The 27,169-nt window shown below is 36.0% G+C and overlaps 1 protein-coding gene across 1 annotated transcript in view; it reads right to left on the reverse strand.

The window, feature by feature from the left end:
• The window catches only part of LOC136829342 (Ca(2+)/calmodulin-responsive adenylate cyclase-like), a 272,221-nt gene that overhangs the window by 59,620 nt on the left and 185,432 nt on the right, over window positions 1-27,169 (reverse strand). The window contains 9 exon segments of the mRNA XM_067087752.1: window positions 8,770-8,956; window positions 11,887-12,011; window positions 13,764-13,983; window positions 14,548-14,694; window positions 17,373-17,492; window positions 18,845-18,965; window positions 22,616-22,890; window positions 27,055-27,113; window positions 27,116-27,156. Coding sequence (XP_066943853.1) covers window positions 8,770-8,956; window positions 11,887-12,011; window positions 13,764-13,983; window positions 14,548-14,694; window positions 17,373-17,492; window positions 18,845-18,965; window positions 22,616-22,890; window positions 27,055-27,113; window positions 27,116-27,156 — 1,295 coding nt within the window.

Genomic DNA, 27,169 nt, shown 5'->3' on the forward strand with positions numbered 1-27,169 from the left:
TGGTACAGGTAAAAATGTCACCTCAGGAAGTCCTCTTATGATATTTGTGTATCCCAAGCAGTGTCAAGAGTTGATTCTGGAGTTGCCCCTACTGCCATAGGTAAAGAACACTGTCCTTTAAATAATGCTCTTGCCTGCTATTCTAAGCCCTTTCGTGCATTCTAATTACCGATCTTGTTCCATTGAACCTAACTCCAATTTCCTTATGGCTGCTTCTGCCTTACCTCTGTACCATTCAAAGTAGAATCTTCATTATTTGTTAGGAGGATTTTCCATCTTTGCAAACCTCTTGTCTTGGGAAATCATCTTCTCAGGCTCATTTACCTTCTCCTTACTGGCTTCTGCTCTCTCACAGGATTTCCTGTACTTGCCTGGCACCAGCTGATCTTGTAACTTCTTCCAGGTGTTTGCTCCTGCTGGTGCTAGTGCTAGCACTCTTTCATTTAGGATATACTGCTTGTCACTCCAGACAGAATTCTATTGATGTTCCTGCTGCTGACAGGTGTGCTTCTGCTGCTTCCAGGCAAGCTTCTACCTCCAATTGCATTCTCGCTTCTAACTAGATACATCCAAAATCATGCACCCTCATCTGTTTCTTACCAATTTGATCCACAGTCTCGCTGACAAGCTGAACTAGAAAACAACTTGAGCAACTTATTGGAACTTTGGCAGCTCCATTACTGCCTTTAGCTGTAATCCATCTCCAGGCTTCTGGTTTCAGAGAGACTTTCAGTGACTTCCTAGGCCTCCCATTCTTAAGGGTCAGCAGACCACTACAAGCCCCAGGACCCAGACTCTAGCCAGATGCTTTTACCCATCTTCCAGGGAGAGAACTTCAACTAGTGGTAAGAACTTTGTGAAGAGGTTGCGACCTTAGACAGTTACCATGAAACCTCAAGAGTCTGGTAATCAAGCCATCAGGAGTTAACACATAAATGTTGGGTTTGTACAATGGCTTGTTTATAGTCTTGCCTTCAACTGTGTAATCCTGATAAGTCATGCTCTTCCTACTCTTTTTTTGTGGTCTCTTTGATCGGGTATGTCCTCCTGACCAGACGTGATCTCTTCCTGAACACATGATATTCTCTTAGCCCAAGTAGTCTCCTATTGATTGATAACTGAGCTTGTGGTGATCTTGCTGGTTTCCTTACTAGTAATGGTAGTAGTCTACTGGTTATGCAGGGGAGATATCTAAGCATGTCCAGTCATGCTCATAAGGCAATTATACAACTGCTCCATGACACTTTCCAAGTACAGGACAATATGTACTTTGTTTCAAAATACATCTCTCTCACTGTCCTCAGGTAGGGTGTCTCTAGTTATGATTAAGCTGAACTACCGATTTTTATGGATGCTTTAAAGAGATATAAAATAATTATCCACATTTCACTGCTAATTCCCCCAAGCACAGTTTGAGCACTTGTACCCTATACACTTAACACTTAAGGATACCTGCAGTACTCAATGTCAGGTTCTGGAAGTTCATATATACAAAGGAAACGGTGTGGAGGTGCTGATTAACTTGTGGCCAAAATACCAAAATCAAACTTTCAAACACTTTTCAGGCAATGTGGTAAAAAAAATATCTCAAAACTTCATAAAGTATACATGACTTAAGAACAACTAAGAAAAAACATTAAGATGTAAGACTTAAAAAGGAAAACACAAAGCTGCAAATAATGAAAGCATTATAAAAGGAATGTTACTATTGCTTTTTTTTTTTATTAAAAGTTTGGTTAACAATACTGTACCACCATCTCACATTTCCTGATTCTATGATCATAGACCTTAAATGAGGTGAAATTTGGGGTATGGTAGAGTTAAAAAGTTGGACAACTAGGCAGAACAAATTAAAAGTAAAAGTGTGCCACTCACGGCAAAAGTACAGTATACCCCTTACATGGACTGAGCATTGTTGTCTATATTCTAAGTAAGGATGCACTACTACCAGTGCGCACCTTGGTGCTGCTAAATTTTCTCAGCGCCCCTTCCACCAAATTCTTTTCTTATATATGTTAATCAAATTATAACTTTCCTTAAAAATACATTCTTTAGGTATGACCTTTGAGTCTGGAAATGATCCTATGGTCATATTAAACAACAATTTAATAAAGATAAACATTAGGTCCCATGATAAACAAGTATGGAACCAAATAACAAATAATCAGTGTAAATACCATGAGCACTTGAAACAAGGCAGTTGCCCTGCTATTCCCTAACCAGAGCGAATAAAAGCTCATATTCTAATATTTGCTGGTTACAATATACTCTACGTACTGTAATACAAAATCACTAAAGTGCATTTCTGCTGCTATTTCTGCAACTAAATCTGCTATGATTCTTTTATCTAATAAGAAAAATGTTGAAGACAATATAAAATATAGACACTTCATTAACTAAAACTTGTAAATTGAGTTCAGTCAAGAATGACATTTGAGGTAGTTAGGGGGAGGGTTACACCCTGATGATGTAGAGGGCTTACCAGAATGAGCAACTAAAGTCTGTTGCCCATAGTTTTAATGTGTTTATTCTGTTTTTCCAGGTATTAAGCCTACATAAAATAAGAGGGTTTTCTCTTCTATAAATACATACCTTTCATACATACCACACAAATAAGTGAATTACTTCAGTCTAAATAGGAGTAAGGAAACTGTTCCCATTTCTTTAAATAGCATAAAAACTTTCCATACGTTCTTTACCATAACTTACAATTGTGGCTAGGAATATGATGTTGGAAGTGTTTAAATAACAAAGTACTGTACAGTGTAGTACTTAACTGTTATGTTTTGATGTCCAGCTTTTCGTATTACTGTTCTTTAGATACCTGAACAGTATTGTAACTTTTTCACTGTTAAATATCCACTGTATGTTTTAACTAAAACCACTGATAACAAAGTAATGCTGCATCAATATACTCTTGGAACAAATCAGCAAAAGCAAGCATGTACTATAGGTTATCTGACAAAATGGCAACCACAGTTTTAATATACAGTATTTACAAAAGCACTTCTTTACTAAAAATATCTATGAAGGTAAGAAAGTCTGAAATTAGTACTGAATCCTCACATTATTATTATCATCATTTTCATTCATCAGTTTTCACTTAGGGCGGGTCAAATTTTTATCGGTCAGTTTCACCCTTGGGGGATCTATGTTGTAAAGCTTGCAGGTGTTCGAACCTTCTTGGCTGTATTAATCATGGCTTTACAACGTAGATCTGCTGAAGCAAAAACTGACCAATGAAAATTTGACCCACCTTCCTGCTATAGATACCTGTCTACCTTTTAATATTTTTATTATTATTCTTTTTATTGTTATTATTATATTATTACTGAAGTAGTTTAAATAGACTACTGAGCTAATTTATTTAGCTCTCATAAGACTGATTCAAAGGATTTGTCATTATCAATGATAATGTTTAGATTTTATTTATTAAATTAAAACTCCTTAAAACTTAATGGGTCATTTGAAAATAGAGGAGAATGATAAAATTTCTTTGAATGATTCATTGTTGATTATATTTTGGACGTTCATATAGAAATGTTAAATTGTTTGTTACTCTTCAGTCTGTATATATAGGAATTAATTATCCAATATCAAGAAAGACCAATTCTAAAGCCAAATTGTTTGTGCATCTGTCCTTTTGTTAAGATGAATTCTATATTCCAACATTAGGCTTGATAGGCTTTAATTTGTTACTATCTTGTTCAATGTAACATATATTTTCCCATTTACTAATTAATTTTTGTATTGTAATTTTGAGGGCTTTCTATAAAGCTTCTGGAGTTGCTAAACACATATTTCTGAAATGGGATACCTTTAATAATTTTAATAGCTGATCCTATTGCAGCTGTCTTACTTTACATTTCACTAGCATATATGAGCCTTTCTCTGTATACCAAGGATCAAAACTCATCTTTCCTATCTTAACCTTTTGCAATTCATACTGATAAAAAACTTACCCCAAATTCAATTTGTATTGCACTGAATTCTCAATTCGTCTAGATGATATGGTGCATGCACCTGCTTTTCTACCAAGATCTTCTCTTGGACATTTGTTTCTTTAACTACATACAGCACATTTCAGATTTTAAGTGCCATTTTTTACTGCAAATTTGTTTTTGAGAAATATAACTATTTCCTTAACTGCAAAAAATAGAATTTTACTGAGAATTTCAAGATTCTGGAGACCTGTCTATCCCAAGGATTTTTTTTGCCATGTTTTGAATAGTTCCTATTTGGTCCTCAGCTGTTGACTTGCATTTTAAATTAATGGACAAAACAAGAGTTCTATTTACTGTATTGTCCCAGATCATAGTAATAATCTCTGGTACCATCATTCAATTAGCTCAATGTGCATCCTGTATAAAATTTTTTACAATTTTGCTCATCATTTACATTAAGATTTTCCAAGACTATTATTCTATTATCCACCTTGGTGTGTTATAAATATGAAAGCCTCAATACTTCCCACATTTTGAGAGCAGGCAACTTTTCAAATGCTGTTAAGAGATTAAATAATGGGTTTGGTCTGACTCTGGTAATAATGGGTTTGGTCTGACTCTGGTGACCTTCATGTCATTTAATATCAATTTTGGTTTTTCTTTCCTTAAAACTAGTGATTGCTCTATATTGAAGGCTTTACGAAATGGGTTATTATTGGAAAAGTAATGTTTTCCATTACTCAGTCAATGACTGTAACATCTTTATTTCCAATCAGAATACCTCACGTCTTACAACCATTACTTGCATGCTATTAAGAGTTGCTATATAACAGCTTTATACGTGTTACTGTCGAAACATCTGATCCAATACCTAATTTTAAAGGTGCTTCTCAAGATTACGCTCTCTCAAATAGTTTTTTCTCTTTAACAACAAATTTCTCCAGTCTACTTCTTATCTAATGTTTTTACCTATGATTCATAAGTCCATAATTCTGTTTATTTGAACATCTGACTTCCTATGCCATTCTCAATCTAGAATTACTCCTTTCAGTTCTCTTGTTGAAAATATGAATGGAGATCCCGTTCTGTAGAATTACTAAGTTAGAATCGTACAGAATTGAAGGATTACATGAGAGTAGATAGGAGGAGGAATCAGTGAAATCTGTTTCTTGGACTCATTGAATTCTACAGAACGGGATCTCCATTCATATTTTCAACAAGAGAACTGAAAGGAGTAATTCTAGATTGAGAATGGCATAGGAAGTCAGATGTTCAAATAAACAGAATTATGGACTTATGAATCATAGGTAAAAACATTAGATAAGAAGTAGACTGGAGAAATTTGTTGTTAAAGAGAAAAAATCTATTTGAGAGAGCGTAATCTTGAGAAGCACCTTTAAAATTAGGTAATGGATCAGATGTTTCGACAGTAACATTATTATTTTTTTGAGGTGGTTTTGGCAGTGTGGGTTCTAGGTTGTACTGCGCCTCATTAGGAGTCCACTTTTCTCACTATGTGCATTGTTTCTAACAACACACTCTTCTGCATAAGACATGGAGCTACTTCAGCTTCTAGTTTTTCCAGGTTCCTTTTCAGGGATCTTGGGATCGTGCCTAGTGTTCCTATGATTATGGGTACAATTTCTACTGGCTTGTCCCATATCCTTCTTATTTCTATTTTCAGGGCTTGATACTTATCAATTTTTTCTCATTCTTTCTTATCTATTCTGGTGTCTCATGGTATTGCTACATCAATGAGTGAAACTTTCTTCTTGATTTTGTTGATCAGCGTCAAGTCTTGTCTATTAGCATGTATCACCCTATCTGTTCTGATACCATAGTCCCAGCGGATCTCTGCCCGATTGTCTTCTATCACCCCCTCAGGTTGATGTTCGTACCACTTATTACTGCAAGCTAGCTGGTGTTTCTTGCACAGGCTCCAGTGGGGAGCATTTGCTACTGAATCATGCCTCTTTTTGTACTGGTTCTATGCAAGCACCAGACATTCACTTGCTATGTGGTTTATGGTCTCATCGTTAATACTGCACTTCCTGCATATGGGTGAGATGTTATTTCCATCTTTTGTTCTTGGGACATATCTTGTTCTTCGGGCCTGATCTTGTGCCATTGCTAGCATTCCTTCTGTTTCCTTGTTGAGTTCTCCCCTCTGTAGCCATTACCATGTTTCATTGCTGGCCAGATCTTTAGTCTGTCTCATGTACTTACTGTCCGTGCATTGGTTTGCTGTGCCATTCATCTGTTCTGTTTTTCATTCTCCCGTCTCTGTATATTTCTGTGTCTTCGTCTACTTTGATCAGTTCTTCTTCCCATGCACTTCTTAGCCACTCATCTTCACTGGTTTTCAGATATTGGCCCAGTGCTCTGCTCTCAATGTTGACGCAGTCCTCTATGCTTAGTAGACCTCTCCCTCCTTCCTTTCCTGTTATGTAAAGTCTGTCTGTATTTGCTCTTGGGTGTAGTGCTTTGTGTATTATGTGTTTCCTAGTTTTTTGGCCTCTGCTGCAGAGTTCAGCCTTCGTCCACTCCACCACTCCTGCGCTGTATCTGATATTATTATTATTTTTTTTTTTTTTTTTTTGGTTTATCAGTCATCCTATTTGACTGGGTGGTTTTTATGGTGTGGGGTTCCAGGTTGCATCCTGCCTCCTTAGGAGTCCATCACTTTTCTCACTATGTGAACTGTTTCTAGTAGCACACTTTTCTGCATGAGTTTTGGAGCCACTTTGGCATCTAGTTTATCCAGATTCCTTTTCAGGGATCTTGGGATCGTGCCTAGTGTTCCTATGATTATGGGTACAGTTTCCACTGGCATATTCCATATCCTTCTTGTTTCGATTTTCAGGTCTTATTATTATTATTATTATTATTATTATTATTATTATTATTATTATTAGTTTTTATTATTATTATTATTATTATTATTATTATCATGAAGTTTAACTGCACTACTAACCTTCATATGGTATTGGATGTGAGATTGTTATAAACTTGTCTTGGAGAGATACCTTGTTTCAAATGACAAAGTCTGCTTTTAAAAATAGAAATTTTGGTTTACAAAAGCACAATATTTTCTCCTCAGTCCAATTTGATAAGCTTTATGTTAGCCTTACTCATCACTGTTGGGAATAGCCAGCCTATATTTAGAATTCCCTGAATTTTCTCTTTTTCAAATTAACATGACTGAATCAGAGGCAATTTGTCTAATTAATGAAGGCAACTTTATAATTTTTTAACTTTCTTCCTCACAACAGATAGGTTCCTTCCTATCTACAGTATTTTCTACATATATTATTTAAACTGCTTCATATATGCTGTAGATGACACTTCCTCCTCCTCAAAGGACTGTCACATAAAAGGCTTGTACTCAATTACATGACCTCTCTTTATATTGCATGTCATTGTCCTGGCTTTAACTATAATTTTTCCTCATTCACTTTTATGCACATAGGACTCTTGTACACTATTTTGCACACAGACTGGAAGTTTGCACATTACAAAATCAAGAGAACAACAAGCACAGAAATGTAAAAACTCAGTTCTAATTCACTAAATAAATGTAAGTAACTGACAGACCTATTTAAACAACAAGAAAATAAAAAATAACTTGAAACAGAGTAAATTTCATCAAACACAACTGCAAAAGAAATTCCTTGCACACTATATGGTGGTTGCCGTGAACCTAGCATTAATGCTGATTTGCAACTACTTTAGTTCCAATTTATAAGTCGTTATTTACTTGACAGCCTTTGAAAACTCAAGTACAACTATAATATTCAATTTCTCGCTATCAGCAATCCAAATAAACCCTATGCTGCCAAGTTCTTGCTTTACTCATATCTGAACACTACATATTACATGTTCAATAAGTGTACCCTGGAACATGAACTTTCAAATTAAGAGTAGTTTTGTAAAGCTCTGTAATCAAGACATAAATATCACATCTTAAGCCATTCTGGCTATACTTGGTGCCATCAATGATTGAATAAGCACTTACTAACAGATTATGTAACACCTTTCCTGATATTGTCAGAATCCAAAGCAGTTCTGTTATTTTGTGTTAAGACTTAATTAAAACAAAATATTGATAAGGTTAATGGTTTGAGTTCAAACTGCCTGCCACTGCTGATTTGGTCTTATGTGGAATAAAGCTATAGTTACATCTGATTATCTTGTAAAACTATCATAGTAACATCTTTACCCACGGAAAATTAAATAATGTAACTTCATTATTTGTACAAATTTCAAAGACTGAATATAACTGCATGAACACAATCAAATAAAAATCATTAATGATACATGCAAGCTAAACTTATCAAGTGTAAGGTGAAGAGTTTTTAAGGTGTGTAAATATTTTATATACAAAAATACTTGGAGGATACTTAGAATCTATTGACACTACAGTGTAATATTCCTTATAACAACAGCAGGAACAGATTCCTCATTCAGGAATGTATCATCCTATATGAAAATAAAAGTGGCTATTGACACAGAGAAGGGCATCAACATAATAGGGTAAAAAATAATTAATTTATAAAAACATTATATTTAACACTGTCTCTGGAGAAACTAAATTAATTCATAAGTTTTTTAATTTGGAGTCTACATATAAAGCTAATTAGGTAAAACAGTGCAGACCCTATAAGCAAACCCTGCCAAATATACAGTATACACAGAAACTGGATGGCAATTCTCTTTTTCATTTGCATACTTCCATTTATCCATTCCATACTGATCATTTCAAACACAAAAATTAAATGCTGTAGGAAGAGAAAATCTAGATGTTAGTAATGCGACTAAGACTCACCATAACTTTGCAGATGAGGTGGTACCTTAGGTGGTCTGTTACTGTCTTCAGCCTTCATAGTAGATGGTTCTTTTCGGTCTGTCAAGAAGTAAGTTGTCATCTCTCCCTTTCCTTTTACTTTGACTTTCCCCCGACACTGAAACTGATACGGTCCTTTGCGCAATACCTGATAAACTTCTTCCGTTACCTGGAAAACCAAGCACTCCTTCAAATAATGTTCATTTTCCAATAATGAACATGTTTCACAAGTGTTTAGTCTAACCATTTTGACATGTAAACTGGTAAACTAGATGTGTGGTAATAAAAACATTTCGATATTGTAATAGAAAATAAAAGTCTTGGGAGATAAGAGAGGAAAAACGACTATGCAAAGAAATAAAGCTGCCAATATGATTGCTAAATATCAAGAAAATTCTATGAATAATGTTCATTTTATTACTTTACAGATGAAAATTAATTTGTAACCATCTACATATTACAAATACAGTAATACGTAATTGTTTCAAATCAGAAGTACACAAAAACAAATTTTTTCAGAACATGTCCTCTACTAGACCAAACCAAGTCTGCTCTATGACCATTCTAATTAAGAAGTGTTGATGAGGACAAAGCATTGCTTGTCTTCTTCAAAACACAATTAGTTCCTTTGCAGCAGTAAATACCATCCTCAACATTCTCCAGACAAGATGTTTTTGTGAAACACAAAGTCCCCTCATGGCATTCACATTTAGTACAAAGATCATGGTCAAAGTCACAGTCACTAACCTTAGTGTCACCTGAAAGGACTTCTGTAACAAAGAATGCATGTCAAATATTTTGTCTTTATATCTCATAGAACTCAATCTACAAAATTTAGAATAATGGTTTCACCTTTTGCCAAAATCTTTGCACAAAAAAGGAATATAAGTGTGACAGATTTGATGACATACAGGCAGAGGAACAATCTCATTTCAAGTACAAATGCTCCTCTACTTAAGAACAAGTTAGGTTCCAAACGGCTGTTAGTATCCTGATTTGTTTGTACGTCCAACTTGACATACTCAGAGTCAATACGTAGAGGTAGTACTTGAATTATGATAATTTGCCTTGCGATAATTTGATTTTGCAATGGGGTTATCAATTAATACTGATACGACAATATTTTGAAAATATTTTAAAATTTCCCACGCGATAGGTGCAAGCAGCAGTGTACAACCAGGCAGCGAGGGAGAGCCCAAATTACAATAGACTAACTTCTTTTCCTCCATCTCTTTATCCCATCTTCTAGTTAAATAAGTTATAAAAGTAAAAGAGAATGATAAAAGTATTATTGGTAATGTTATACTCGTTGTGTACATGCGTACAGACATAAACAACCAAACGAAAACAGCTAGTTTGTTATGAACAACCGCATCAAATAACAACAGCTGCTTTGCTTGCATTTCAACCATCATATGATTGTAAACAATATTATTACCACATAGTTATGTTACAAATGACGTTAAGTAGAACAGAACTGATATATTTTTACATTATACCTTATTCACTTTGGCAAAAAGATTGGCAAGGAAATATACTGCTAAATTTAAGCTGCAAGTTGTAACTGAAGCTGAGAAAACAATGTTCAAGCTGTCTCCTCACAAAACATCTCCGTGCGCAAAATACGCAGACACAAGAAACAGCATATGTCATGCATCTTATATACATATACATCCATTCATATTGTCATGTTAAATGTACCTTTATTACCATACGCATCACAATGTCAGCATTTCAACCATATGTACCATAGCTTCAGTCATGCCTTGTATATCAATTTATATGTACAGTATATATATATTCATCTGTCAACAAACACAAATGACTGTGTGGTGACCTCTGTTTTCGTTCACCTAGTGTCGGACACTGCATTTCTGCTTGCAAGAGTTATTGACCTGTCTGTTTGTTGTTTGAATAAATAATTAAGTTTGTAGATGCTGACTCTTACTCACACCTTCACTACAATAACAAACAAGGAATTGGTGGCAATGAGGTAGGCTGACAGGCCTAGGTGTCAACCATCAAGCTCCTTTGCGCATGCATCGAAGGAATGATGCCTCAGTTTCTTCCATCCCATGAAACTTGATTGAGGGGTGGCTATGATTTCTTGAAGATGAAGTTCATTCCATGAAAGTGTCTTTAATACTTCCCATTTTGTTCATTATGAAAATGTTATTCCAGTTATGTTGCCATTTTCCCATATTACTGAGTTAATTACATTTAGCCAATCCTCTGGAAGATGGCACTGAAAGATGGGTAATCTTATTGCTTCTTTTGCTGCAATATCCACTTTTTTCGTTTCCTTCAATTCCTACACGAGACGGAGTCCAACATACCATTAGTTTTATGTACTTTTGTCTTTTATTTCTTATCTACAGTGCTTCAGTTTCTTCCAAAGTCCAGCTATTTGACATATTCAGCTTTCTCTTTTATCAATTTTTACCAGTCAGTTACAAACATACCCTTTGGGCCAATCCTGTGAGTCTAGAAATGATTTTGGTAGTCTGGTGATATTGACAATGTATTTCACATTTTAAAAATATATTTCTCTGTTTTTGGTTGGAAACACAGAAAAGATTCATCATTATCTATTATTAGGTATTTTAAGATAACAACTGAGTCAAATTTCTACACTCATAAGGCTAGACTGAGAGAATCAATCATGAATGACTCGTGCTTTTTGAAGCAACACATCATTCAAGAAGTTGGACAGATAGGTTAGAGACTGCCAAAGAGAATGGATGAAAAGTAAAAAATGGAGAGCACTGCAGCCAACACATGGCAACCCTATGTAGTACACCCTAAGGGTGATGAGTGTCAATAAAAGCATAGCTAGCACCAATTCTAGAGAATAAATGAAACTTTGTTTGCTTTTCAGAAGACAGCAATGCCCATCCAGAGTTATAAACTATAATAAAAATAACTAAATTGTCTGAAAATTGACAAGCACAAATCTTTGAAATAATACTCCTGCTTATGACAGAAATTTGTTTGACACAATATATATAATAAAACTATTTAGTCCATATATAATTTTAAGAGCCTCTGATATTCAGATTAATTACAAGCACTCTACTAACAATTTAAAACATAGCTTACCTGAGTGTGATTTGGGAGGCCTGTTGAATCCATACGACTTGCAACATTGACAGTGTTGCCCCATATATCATACTGAGGCTTCCTAGCACCAATGACACCAGCTACAACTGGTCCAATGTTCATACCTGTAGGTAAACCAAATGGGGTGTATATAGATCCAGTTTTTAGAACACTTTTAGAGTTATTTCTCACTGATTTAAAGCTATTATTTTTACTGTCATCAAACCCTCTTAAACATGATCATTTCAACAAATTGGGTTATAATAACTGACCCAGTCAAACTAGCTTTTCCAGTCACTTTTTTCCATACTAACTATAACCAAAAGATGTGTGCCACTCGCAAGGGATGGTAGGAGTACAATTTCATATACAGACACTCCACATTTAATGATATGCCTATTTAAGAACCACTCGGCCTTACACCCAGTTCTCTGACCAGTTGGTACTTTATGAAGTAAGAGAGCTGGATATATAAACTGCAGATTCCATGAGCAATCATATGAAGGTCTGTCTGTATTTATGCTTACTCCCTCTTTGTTTCACATTGTGTATGGTCATGTTATTCCAAGTTTTCTTGAAATTAACATCCCTTAACAAAACGTGCATAATGTAATTATTTATATTGGTAAACAAATTGCATTTCATATCTATGAAAGGTTTTAATCTATGTTATACACTGCCTAAGCTCAACTAAGCGACATGTTTGGACAGTGTGAGGATTTCTTAAATTTTCTATGCCATACCAAATAAATAACAATACTTCTTTTATCTTCCTATCAAGAGCTTTTTCCTTGTCCTTTTTAAGTGGATAAACAATCCTGCTATAAGCTCTAACAGTGAATCAGCCAACTCTATTAACATTCCTGTGCGTATGTGTCCAAATAGTTCCGACACATTTTGGCCTATATTTTTAGAAGTGTTGTTTGAGGCATTAAAAGTTGTTGAATGAACCTTAGGTCAGAGGAGTGCAGTCCCTAACATGAAATGAACTAGCAATGAGATAAAAGATTGTTCACATTTAGTCAACATCTTCAACCTTGCCTTGTGCCTGTAACTCAAGGACTACAACCAACAGGAGCCTTGATCCTATTTCTTTTCTTTCTCAAGAATGATCTGCATATTCCACTGCATTGTGTAAGTAGAAATCTTTTACATTCCAACAGTTTTGAAATTATACAAATATGATGCTTGTCCAAAAAACACAAGACTTCCAATATAAAAACCCAATTGCCTACTTTAAAATTTACTATGCCTTGCCCCCTCTAAGTAGTTACCTGAAGTACCTACACACTTCTCCCAATGATTTTTCAAGTTCTTGAATACCTGAAACATTTTTTTTTTCTTCTAGGGTTCACAAAAAAAATCCTTTAAAGATGACTTTAAATGTAAGAAAAAGAAATGGCTGCAAGGACCAAAATCAAAAGAATAGCTTGGTATCGCACAACAATTGTCCCGTGTTTGAGTAGACAGCTGAGAGTGACTGATGTGAGCTATTCAAATCTTGTTTTCCCAAAACTCATGCCTCTTCAAACACACATGCACACAACACCCCCTGATCAATCTGATATTTTAAAACTTTCAAGCAGAACAAATTTTTAACCAACAATGTCTCTAGTGTCAAAACAGCCTTTAAAGGATATAATTTTCAAACCACTGGGGAAATTCAGGAACATGAGATATCACCCCTGCAAGCCATCCTGGAAAATGCATTTCAGGAGACATTTCAAAACTGGAAAAAACTGAGCAGTACATAGACAGTAATAATGAAAAGATTTTAAATCTAACATTATGAGAAACAAATTTTCTAACTTGCCACCATGAGCTTGGCTATCTAGCAACTCAAAATTAGATTCTGAAACACTGAAAAAGAAACTTACCAACTCGTAATGTAAAACTATTATATGAGTTCTCGTTGATGTTTGCTAGTTTTTCCCTGAATGCAAATACCAACTCTGTGAGCATTGTCATGTAATAAATTGCCGATTCTTCACTGTGATCAAGGATCCTCATGTCAGGCATAAGACCAACAGCAGCCATAAAAGTAGAACCCACTGTCTTGATCTTATCCACTGCCTTGAATCTCTCATCATCCAGTAACTGCAAATAAGTAGTATGAATGAGAAAACCAAAATTCTAACACTGCCATGCAACTAATTCCAGGTTCTTAAAAGAGTAGCACACAATGAATCATTAATCTGAGGTATATGTAAAGAACAGAGCTGGAAGGCTACTTTTGCACAACTCCATCTCCGTGAAGTGTGAATAGGAAGAAAGCGCCCAAGACCAAAGCTCCTGGAGACAGCTTCAAAGAGGGCTGGCTATAATGCTAACAAAGATAAATGAAAGAGGTGCATGGAAGATGTCTGTATATTAAGACAGTTTAAGTTGCATGCATACAATGATTTAGTAAAGTTTGATGGAGCTATAGCAGCAGGTGAAAGATTCAAGATACAGGTTAAAAAGACAGAATGAGATAATTTGCACTTTTAGAATGGAAACCATGAATGTTCAGGTAACTACAAGATAGCAACTTATGACTTTAGTACATATACTATAACAATAACAAATGAAGATCTTGTCTGACATACTGTATTATGAACCTGAATACTAAAATAAAAATACTTTTATTCAAAAATACAAACACCAATTATAATACATTACCTCATCAAAATCTGCAATAATTTCATTGAGCAGGCGTAAGCATTCAGTACCCTGGTTATTTACAGCTAATTCTGTATAAAATTCATGAAAATTTGGAACAGAGGCAAACATTACACCAACACGGCTGTAACTCTGGTGGTAAAGATCCTGCAAAGAGAGAAAAATTATTTTAAAAAATCCCATTTTGTGAAATAACTTCCATTTCCTAATACATGTGGATTTAAAACCATGTTTTAGAATGGACAGAGGATACAATCTCATGCACATATATGAAATACTGTTTTTAAACATAAAACAATTTTTTCATACCATCCCACCATTTTTTATATATTTACCCTCATACAGCATCCCCAGACTCAAAGTCTTGTCTAACAGACAAGAGGTATGGTAGTCTAAAGTTGCATATTTACCTAACACACCTGCAAGATATGAGGGGTTGGAAAGAGGGAACTTGTGATGTGACTCAGTTTGCATGAAAAATGACATGTAAAAAAAAAATTAGCTTCACTCTTCACAACACACCAATAATCTACAATCTACTCGCTAAACTTACAATTTAAATGGGAGAGAAAGCTTCTGTACGCTACCTATAAATATCGAGAGTATTTCCAAACTGATATGAGTAAAGTACCAAGGTTGTTCATAGAGACAATGAAACCAAAGAGTGTAAAACAAAGTTTTACGGCAGAACACGCTTGCCACACACGTGAGATGGTAGGTGACCTTTTAAGTATATGTGTATAACTACCATAAATAAATGAATGAAGACGCAAATGAAGGATTCCACCACCTTCTCCTAAAGAAAACATTTGGCCCACTGAGTCTGAGAGTCAAAAGAGAATAAATATAATAATTTGCATATAATATGTTTTGAATAAAAGCAATAAATGGGGACTAGTACCACTAGGTACCTCCTTCAAAAAGAAGAGGGCTATGAGGACTTTGATTATGCGGACTTGTACTCATTACCTGCTAAGCTTCTCTTTCTGACATACTATCATAGGCCTTCAGGATGACCTGCCTTTGCAAATTAGACTGTATTCCTCATACCTGCTTCCTTTGTTGTCCTATAGAGAAAAATATCCTGGAGTTATCAACCCAGTAATCCTCGGTTATTCACAGGTATTGTCAACTAACCCTCACAGGACAGGCAAGAAGACAAGCGGCATAAAACTGGATCACCGATAACCAAGGCTGCCAATAACCGGGGACTGCCTGTATCAATATTTCAAAGGTGACTGGGGAGTTCCCACTAATGAAGATCCTCCAAAAAAATATTCCAACTATTCTTTGGGAGCTTGAATTTCAAGTCAATGGCCCTTGTGGGCATGTTTTATATGAATAGGGTTCATCTGCTGATTAATAATATTACTAGATCATTACCTGTTTGACATCTTGATGACTAAAACCTTGCCACCTGCAGCTCAAATGACCATTCTGAAGCATGTGTAGGACTATCCTCTCCCAACAGCATAAAATTCCCAGTTAAGAGATTGCCAAAACTTGACCGGAAGATCAGGAAGGTGTAAAACTGCTGGCTCATGGAGGAGAATGTCGTCCTCATGTCCTTTATAAGGCAAACTAAATCTGGTTCAATAAGTCTGACTTCTCCCTCTTGACATGGAGTCCCAGATGTTGACACAAGGAATTCAAAGATATTTCCTTTGTGAAGGATGAACTGTGACATAAAAGTGTGAATCCTTGTAGTCCAGGAATTACCACAGGATTCCATTCTTCATCCTGAAGAGGATTTGCCACACAAGCGCCTTCAGCCGGATGGGATGGATTGTTGGCCACTGAACTCGAAAATGAAGAGCTCAAAAGAAAATACTTGCAAAAACATTTTTGACTTCACACATTTTCATTACTAACAATTATTTTCATAAAAACAAAAGATATGGCATAATTTTTGCTGTCAGGAAGTTGTAAACAATATGTGGCGTCGCCCTCGTGGCCGCTCAACGAACTAATTTTCTTCAAAAAAGGTCTAACATAACCGGTTTGACTTAAAATATTGACTAACTGGAAGCACCTCAAATAAAAACAAAACTTGTGGCTGTTAATAGTTTGCACATACAAAAACCAGCCTATATCCCTTGTGATTTCCTCTACATTTCAAAATATCAAGCCTGATGGCACAGAACTGTTTGGGAAACTACAATAAAAGAAAACCACAGGATGAAATACAACAGGGCCATACTGGTACATACATCTCCCACCCAGATATAAGACCCCTTGGCTATAAATGTTCCATCTATGCCACAAAGCACTTAAGAATTTGTAATTGCTAAATGATACTTGTGAAAGTAAAAGATGACTATAAAGTATTAGAATAATGACAAGTAAGATGTATTAGAATGCAAAGGGTCTCACCATCTAAGATAAGTGAGGAGGAAGGCACAATCTTTGAAGAGAGGATCAACACATTGCTAATGTGGATTCTAACTTGTGTGTTGCCATGCCAAGCAGCTATGAAATTGTAGAATTACTAAACAAAGGGAACCATCCTTGATGCAGCAGCCAAGAATATGTATGATGCAGCAGCCAAGAATATTTTGTATACTATATACTAATATATATATATATATTATTACTCTATATTCTCTATAACTTCATTCCTTTTGGGAGGATAATATTACATTTTGCAGATAATATATATATATACTATATATATATATATATATATATATATATATATATATATATATATATATATATATATATATATATATATATATATATATATATATATATATATATATATATATATATATATATATAAATATATCTAGCTTTTAAATAGGAGCTTTTAAATAGGATCTCACCATGTTGTTTCTGAACTGGTTATCCAAAAAATGAGTGGCTACATGAGCTGGTAACAGATTGAATAAAATACGGCGATTGCTCTCCTGCAAGGCATCCATCTCCATCTTTTCCTCTGAGGCCTGCAAAAAAAAGGAGTACAATACAGAAAACACATCATGTGAAGGAAATACCTATGTACTTAAAACCACAGCGATTACATATTTAATCCTAAACTTTCACTTCATTCATTAATCAACAAATATACTACACTAAATTGCCTTGAAGTATTATCTGAAGTTTTCCTCCTTGAAGACATTGAAAGGAAATAAATAGTGCAAAATAAACTATATAGACTGAGTCCTGAGTAAAGAATCTGGGAGAAAAATCCCAATGAAATGAATTAATACTCTTAACAGAAAAGGCACAACACCTGAAATATACCTGGTTGAGACAAAAATAAAGGAAGAGTATCCATGTAAACTAGCAAATTGTTTTTAATGAAAAAAGCTTTTTCATACACCCCACAAGTCATACATGCCTATGTAGTCTTTTTTCAAACAGAAAACAAAAGAGGAAGAAAGTGGTCTTTCCATGCAAGCACCATCTGGATCTTTAAATACATATCAACACAGAACCTAAATGAAGCAGCAAGACTTAAAGGGGCATTCCTACTAGCAATTTATAGATTGTACCCATCTGCTAACAAAAATAGGCATGGTGACTAAAAGGTATTTACTGCACATAAATTACATGCTCTTGTTATTTACCTATACTTATAATCAATCATTATCCTAACTTTTACTATACCTAGGTATAATTGTTAAAAGTTATGTAAGTTGTTGTGGGGCATGAGATGGAGAAGGTTGAACACTGAGCCTTTAACCCACTACCTCATCCAAAGTCTAGGTTTTTACTACTTTTAATTTTCTTGTGTTGTTGTGTAGCTGTCAGTTGTTTGGTTACTTTAATTAATGTGACTTGATGAGTTGCTTTTCTTGCTTTCCTGATTACTGCTTCTGGATAATGTTTACATGGAAAAACTTCTGTATATAATATATACAGGCAGTCCCCGGTTATCGGTGGGGGTTCCGTTCCCGACAGCGTGACGATAACCGAAAATCGCTGATCACCAAAAATCGGTGATAACAGCACCAATCCCCAATTATCGGCACTGATATCCACGGTTATCGATCCTGATAAGTGGGGATCAGCACCGATAACTGGGAATCAGCGCCGATAACCAGGGATTGGCACCGATAACCGGAGATCAGCACATATTGGTGCTGAAAATCCCGTTTTCGTCGTCTCTAGACAAGCCCTGTAAAACCAAACCGCTGATAATCGGGAACTGCCTGTATGCGTATACTCTCACCTCCTTACCAAACTTAGTACAGTAATAAGTTATTTCTCAACTGGGAATGACAACAAAGAAAATATTCTGTGGGAATAACAGAAATAATTTGCAATGACTTGAAAACTTTTTTTAACATACCTGACATTGCCACAAAAAATCAAGACGAGCTGTCCATTCAACTTGGCGGCCATGTGCTATAACAGCTAACAAAAACAGAATTATATACACTACTCCCAAAACTTCAGTTGGAACCAGTGCCCTGAAAAAATAGTAATTAACATTGTAAAAAAGAAAATATAAATTTTCATAATAAAATTTACTATTTGGATACTCTCCTACTGTTAAAGATAGCTGATATCTCCATGCCAATAAGTGAGTTGGCATTCATACAAAAGAAGGTGATAAAATGGCTGACCCCAGATGACTGTCTAGCACAGCTGTTCTCCCACCAGGTGTCTTTCGAAACTTTTAGCTTTTGTCAGAATTCTGCTTGACAGCCAGAGAGTAGTGGGGAGGTTGGGCAGGATCTACTTTAACAGTTGGTAAGTATCCAAATAATAAATTTTATTATGAAAATTTATATTATTGGGATGAATCTTACCTACTGTTAAAGATAGCTTATTCCCACACTGAGAAGAGAATGGTGGATAGTTCATCTAAACAAAATCCCATCAGCCACCAGTTGCTGTAAGTTCCAATCTGTTATGCCAAGACTGCACTGTAATTGTGCTCGATTATTCTGACAAATTCTCCAGTGAGGCCACGTTTCCTAGCACCCATTCATCTTCTGACAGAAAAGTGCAAAGTGTGAGTCCACCCTCATTTTCTGATGAAGAATGAACTGAAGAGGAGTTAGAGAAGTTTACTGAAAATCATAATGCAGAGACTGAGCCAGATGAAGCAACAGATTTTTGGCCTTCAGAATACAGCAGAAAGAGTTGGCCTACTTGAACCAGTTGACTCTGCAGAAACAAATTCCTGCTCCTAAAGGGGACACCATCCCCCCACAGGCAACAGATGCCTTGTGAATACTTAGGCGCTGCACACAAGCTGAAAGAAAGCTCCTTGGACAGCAATACTTTCCTTGCAAATACACATAAAAGTAAAAGGAACTTGAGTAACTGAGGATCTATCGGTATGAGAGAAAATAAATCCTGTGTCTACCAGATCATCCATTCGTTCTTTTGGAAAGTCATTAAAACAAGCTGGAAAAACATGAAATTGTTTCGTCTTGATATGCCCAACACTGGGTGCTAATTTTCGTTGCTTATGGTGCTAAGAAAAAATTGTAGGTAAAATCCCAATGAATTTATCAACACCTGCTCCATTGCATTCTTCTCTAATTACAATCTACCAAAGAACCACATACTTCTGCTGGAGAAGATACAAAGGAACGGCTATAGGAGACAATGCCAGTGGAGGGGAAACCCGAAAGGAATCATTATTCTCCTTTAGTACTTCCAACACTTAAGGTTCTGCTCTTAAGTCTCTCCAAACATACAAGAAGGCCTGCAAGTAGCCTCCTACCAGAATCTGAGGGCTGATGTCCTCCTTTATCACCTTTTAACGAGTCAAGCTTAGGAGGTGACCTAAGAACTTTTGGTGACAGATAGAAGCACAACCGTTCTCACTTCTTAAAAACTAATTTAGTATAAGCATGAGAAAATTCGCCTGCAGCATCAGAAATGACCTTGACCACAGAAGTAAAAACCTTTAGACTCTTTCTCACTAAAATCCCACTGACACCACAAACACTTTAAGTTAGCAATACAAACTTTCAAAGTTGGCTCCACAAACTCAGCTGGTGCCAAACACTCTAAGCTGGTGGCACAACCTCTCTATGCTGGTGTAGAGAAGAGGTAATCATACTGAGCAAAAGTTCAGTAAAAGATAAAACTTTTACAATGTCAACACAGACCTGGACAACAAACTCTGTCTCCCAAAGCACTTTGTCAGTCTAAAAAGTATCTCTCTTCAAAGGAACAAGACAGGCAAAGAAAACCAAATCACTGACCAAAGATGGTTAAAGCCAAGAAGACAAGAGCTGTCAGACTAATTGAAGGAGAAAGCTTGGGCTTCTCTGAATACTTAAAAGATGCCAAAATACTCGAAGATAACTGAGACCTATTTTCTACTTGGCCTCTTTCCTCCATTAAATGAGGACAGAACAATGCTCCAACTAACAACAAAAAACCAAGGCCGATTCCCATGATTCAAACTCTTCATCTGCCATAGGAGGAGTTGGGACAACAGCAGACTATCTGCAATGAATCCGTGACTCGATGAAAGGGGAGACTGAAGGAAAAGCAGTCTGAAGCAACTCGTCTGTGTTGACATAATTCAGCTGAGAAACAGAAGATGAAGTGCCACCAGGTGCCAAAGAAAACAGGAAAGGATGGAAGTAAGGGGGAAGAGGAGCAACAGTGACTACTGACACCCCAATCTCATCTAAAAGCAACTAAACAGACCTAAGAGCATTTCCATATGACATCCTTAGAAAGCAGCCAGAAAAACATCCAGCCTGGAAACAACAAAAGATACCACAACCATGGTAGGACTGGAAAGAGAAGCATTAATAGAGGCAAAAGGAAGAGACTCGCTGATATCCGAAGAATCAGCATGTAAAGAACGAAGGTGCATTCCAAGGAGAAAGAGGAATTGCAGACTAGGATTTAGAATGAGAAGTAGATGTAGAAGAGATTGGTTTAACAATCAATGAGTCAATGTAACATCAGAATAAGTACAACTCACTATATAAACAAAATTATTAATAACACTGGCCATACCTATAAAAGTAATCCTATCGGCTCAAGCATGAAAAAATGTGAGGAATGTGAAGGAGGGCACAGAACCACATCACCCCAAGAACTAACCCAGTTCCCTGGCAGTGGATTCTTCCAACTTTCATAGGGCAGTCCTAGGCTTGGGCTACAGATGGACAAGGGGACTGACACCTTACCTCTTGCAAGGGAACGTGAAAATGATTGCACACTATGTGGGGACTCAGAACAGTTCCCTAAAATTAATTCAGACAAATCTTTTACTGACTAATATAAGGTTTACATCCTGTTCTACCTTCTCAATGTGCTCTTCCTGAACCGAAAGGGAAGCAGAAGGCAGAGCTGAAGAGGAAGTTTCAGTAATAGCTAAAGCATTAGGAGCAGAATAAGCCACAGACTAAGTAGGGAAAACTACAAAAAGGACCCAGAGAAGAGAGGAGAAATGACAGATCTATGACCTGATCTATCTATTTCCTTTCACAGTCTATCTGCTTTCCTTTTCTTCCTATACTAACAAACTTAAGCATCTAGTCCTTTGAAAATCCTTATATTCCTCACATGTATTCTCAAGGTCAGCCCTTATACCTCTGCAGCCAGCACAAACAGTGTCCATCAACTTTAAAAATCAACATCCTTCTGAGAGAGTAATCATTCCTTCAGAACCTGACGTTCTTAGCCCTGATTCCAATGGAAGGCATCATAGGAAAAATAATGTACAGCCAAAACCATGAAATACCAACAAACGCCTACACACAATGGGGGCAAGTAGAATTCTGACAAGAGCTAAAACATTCGCACCACACCTGGTGGAAAACAGGTGTACGAGTGATCTTCTTTAGTTTGAATGCTGACTCGCCTAGCAGCAAGGAGATATAAGCTATCTTAACTGCAGGTTAGGTTCATCCCAAATAATAAGTTTTCAAATAAAACTCAAAATTCATGAAAGGAATCCTACAATACATACTAGGTATAAGATAAACATACACACACTATATTCACTATATTACCACACTAGTGCAAATTTTATATAATAAATTTACTCATCAGTTCATTTTAAAGTGTGCATATACATATATATCAGTATGCATATCAGTAACAAGTGTCATTTAAATCTCAAAAAAATTCTTACCCAACTCGTATGTCATAACAAGTGAAAAGGCTAAGATGGGTTATAAAAATAAGCAATGAATACACAGTAGCCATTGACACTAAAAGAAGCATCTTGACCAACACAGGGAGACGAAGAAAAACTGCCACTGCCATAAAACCCACAATGCAAGAAAGGGGAATGTATTCTGGAAGTGGACACCAAAGATTACGGACAAATTCCTGCGGTCCTACACGGGTAGGAGTCAAGTCCGTGACGTTGGTAACACATGGAACTTGAGGTAATTCACACGTAAACTGTAAAACAACATAAAAAGAAGATAAAATAAAATTTCAACATTACTGTACTACAAATACTGCAGACACAATGCAAAACAAATTATAAAACCAGTAAAGCTCAGTACTGTACAGTAAAAAGAAAGACATTTTAAAACTATAGCTAATAAATTTCACTTGCATGACACACTGCAGATCGCACTTAGCATTCTCTGCTGCACTGCTTTTTTGGTTTTCAATTTTTAACTATTTCCTTTGTTCTCTACCCATCTAACTATCCAATCCCATAAATTTCTACCTGAATTTCATCTCTCATTTTAAAACAAATTCTTTGAGTGAGCCTTACGAGAGTCTGGAAACAATACTAAGTGGTCTTGTTGTTGTTGTTGTTGTTATAACAATAATAATAATAATAATAATAATAATAATAATAATAATAATAATAGCTATTTCCAAGGCATTTAATTTTCATAAGTCTTCTCTATTCCTCTTATAATCTTCGTTTCATCAGCATGTAGCTGGTACATTGAATTTCCTAAGGACCTATAAAGATTTCTGTTGTCTTAGGTTTGTTCCCTCTAACGTGTTGACAGTGCACTGGTGGTCATCTATGAGAGTAGATGCACAGGTATTTATAGTAAGCAGGGTGTTTACAATTGGTAGGTTGGTTAGTAGGTTGAATTTTGATTAGTCTTGGGTTGGTGATGAAATCTGTCCTGGAGGCATTGTGATCTTCTAGGCCTCACCAGTGTTTGCTGGGTGGAGGTGGGTGTTGGCTCGGGTGGCCCCCACTGGTGTGGTTGGTATAGGCCTCCCAGGTGACATGCCATCAGCATCAGGTGCTCTCTCTCTCTCTCTCTCTCTCTCTCTCTCTCTCTCTCTCTCTCTCTCTCTCTCTCTCTCTCTCTCTCTCTCAAAAAAGTGCGTGACCAATTCAAAGATGGAACACTATATTTCAATGTTGCATTTTTTTGGGAATGAAAAACACCTCAAACCAACAGAAATTCTACGGTTTTAATTTTTTTTACTTGATTCATTATTCCACAATGCCTGCCATTTATTCACGATAGTAGGTTTTCAGAGATAATTACAAATCACTGAAAGAAACAGGTAAAAATATTTTAACTAGTCATAGTGACTGCAGTTTTGACTGCTTTTAGCATCTTTATTTCCTTTAATGCCTATATGAGCAAGGTCCCAACATATTATCAACACTTTACTGGCTGTTTATAAATTGCGGCATGGAAACTTAATATGTTGGATGTAAAGTTTGTACAACAATAGTTTTAAAGGTGATTCTAGAGCACCTGCAGTAGCACTGAAAATTACAAATTTTTGTGGTGGCATGTTTTTAATGTAAGTACTGACCATATTTCAGACAATTCAGGGGTATTTGCTTAAATTCCCACAGATGTACACTTTACACATAATCCAAGGAGTAGTGCTGGAGGAAATTTTATGTTTATATTTACTAACTCAAATTATTCTGTCAGGTGGAATGATAAAAAGATGCTTGTTTGTAAGAATACCTATTTAGTTGCAGGTGACTGCCTGAATCTTTATTGCCCTTCATATTTTTACTAAGACATGATGGTAAGTAACTTATTGATATTCATATTTTTTAAATTATACTAATTTCATCCAAATCCCATTAATCATATCCTCATTTTTTCTGCAGACAAGGAAATCTATGTCACACCAACTTGTATTGACCAAAAGAGAGGCCATTCTAACTTTTTGTGTGACTGGCCTAGAGTCAACCTCATTGCTCTTCCACATAATGCCTTTATCAAGTTTTTTTTAATGCTTTCATTATTTCATTCAACATTTCATCATCTTCACTTTCACCTAATCAGTGTTACTTATTCTATTTGTTGTTGTTGTTGTTTTTAATATTAGTATTATTATTATTATCGATCTTCTGAAGTTCCAATTGCACGACATCCTCTGGGAGGTTGTTCCACAGTCCAATGGTATGAGGAATGAAGGACCTCTAGAACTAAGAAGTTCGACATTGAGGCACATTTACTGCATATTGGCTGCTGGTCAGCGAATTTGGTTGCTCTCAGCAGATAAAGGGGATCAGGGATCAATTCTGAACATGAAAGATCTCTGTTGAAATACAACTTATGAAAAACTGACAAACAAGAGACCATCTGTCGACGGTCCAAATCATACCTGCTACTATTAGGAAACAGAAGCCTACCTCCATGAACCACTCTATCTAAAAGAGATAAATCTCTGGCAGAAGCAGACATCCACAACGGAGAAAAGTATTCCAGTAAAGGAAGTACAAATGACCTAAAACAGTTTGCATTCATTTTATCACTGTTATAAACATCTGAGGCCTTATGAACAAAACCTAACTTTTGTGTGGCATTTGCTGAAACTTTCATTAGATGTTTCTCAAAGTTAGATGTGGGTCAAAAGTTACACCTAGAATAGTTAAAAGCTTCAGACTCATTCAGCAAAGTTCTATCCACCTGAAGGGGAGGATGGGGTGGGAAATCTGTACAAGATCTGCTAATCATTAGTGTTTTCGTTTTACTGGAGTTCAGCCTCATACCCCATCGACTACACCATTCTCTGATCCAGTCTATGTCCCGATTAGATGAGGGCAGCTTCATTTCTCATATGTGAAGACTTTACTACACCCACAAATGTTGCATCATCAGCATACTGAACAATCTTGTTTTCCAAGCCAACAACCACATCACTTGTATACTCAAAAAATAACACTGAGCCAAGAACACTGCTATGCAGAACTCCAGATGCAACAGGTCTTGAATCACTAAAGATCCCATCCACAGCAACTTGCTGACACCTGCCTGTAAGGAAATCTCAAGTAATCTTAAAGCATATACAAATCTACAAGAATACAGTCTCTTTTTGGCTTCTTCAGATAATCACAAGAGGTTATTCAGAAGTGTCAGATGTTGATTTATTCCAAATGAACATGAAAGCCTACAAGGGTAATTAGGGGTTTGCTGCATTTCTTTGAGCATAGAAGTGGAGATGCCATTCTACCCTCATTAAATAAAGAGAGATTTGACTCATAAATATGGGTGTCAATTATCACACATCTGGATGCATTTTTGTTGGGGTCGATTGTCACACACATTTACATGTATTCTCATTGGGGATGACTGTCACAAGACAGTTGGATAAAATATATTCTTGCTGGGGTCAATTATCACAGTGGGTCATTCCCAACTGAGAGGGAACTGGCACCTTCATGTGCATCATTTCTTCCATAGATTCTCATCTTCTGGCACTCTTAAAAGGTGTGGCTATCTGGAGCACCTATCTTTTTATATCATACTGCTGGTGAGAGCTCAATGTATGCTACGTACCAGATATATACCAATGTTTTGCAAGCTCAAAGCCTTCACTGCTGGAATTTCTGAAGACTGACCACTCATCTTGGTTTTGTCTTCAATCTTACATCAATCCTGTGATTACACGGTTACACGTGGAAGGCCATGGGATCATGATGAAACTTTTTTTGGACTAAAAAGACAAGAACACCAAAGACAACAGTTTTCTATCTTTCATATTACAAGGTCCCTGGAGTTTACTATGCAATAAATCATTTACAGCATTATTCCACCAAGTAATGAACCAAAGAAATTTCACACCAATAAATAAGAAATTTTTACATATAACCCACTAACATAAGCTGTTGGAAAACTATGTTAGAAACATTATTCACTGAAGAATAATGTGGATCTCTTACACAGCAAATCCAGTTACAGATAACCAGATTTCAAAGTATGTGAAATTTGATATTTTATGCAGTAACCCCCAACCCTAACAAAAGCATGAATAATTTTTTAACTTAAACCAAGTCTAACCTACAAATCATTTACGACACTTAGAAAGTAATGTCTCCTCTAGCAACCACTCCGTATAGTCCTTTTAACTCTACTACAGTATTAATGTACAGTAATGATTTATTTTCTCTTTTTACAGCATGATTAAAAATTTGTAAACTTATGTAGTAATGATTTATATATCTAACTGTCAGCATATTTCTCAGATGTGACCTTTATCACTTCCCCTATAAGCTTTAATATAGTTTTCCACATACAGTAATTATATTTATTGCTAATATATCAGCAGCAAAATTTTTAACCATCCACAAGATAGAATAAGTCTCAGTCACAAAAAATTCAGAGTCCTTACCGAGTTAACTTGTGCCATAACATATATAACTGTTATCGCAACAATAGTCAGAATCAGCCAAGAACAAATCTTCTTGCTGGGTCCCATGTAGTTACTTTAAGCCTGTAATTCGCAA

This window comes from Macrobrachium rosenbergii, chromosome 44 (genome assembly GCF_040412425.1).
Source record: "Macrobrachium rosenbergii isolate ZJJX-2024 chromosome 44, ASM4041242v1, whole genome shotgun sequence".
Taxonomy (NCBI): Eukaryota; Metazoa; Arthropoda; class Malacostraca; order Decapoda; family Palaemonidae; genus Macrobrachium; species Macrobrachium rosenbergii.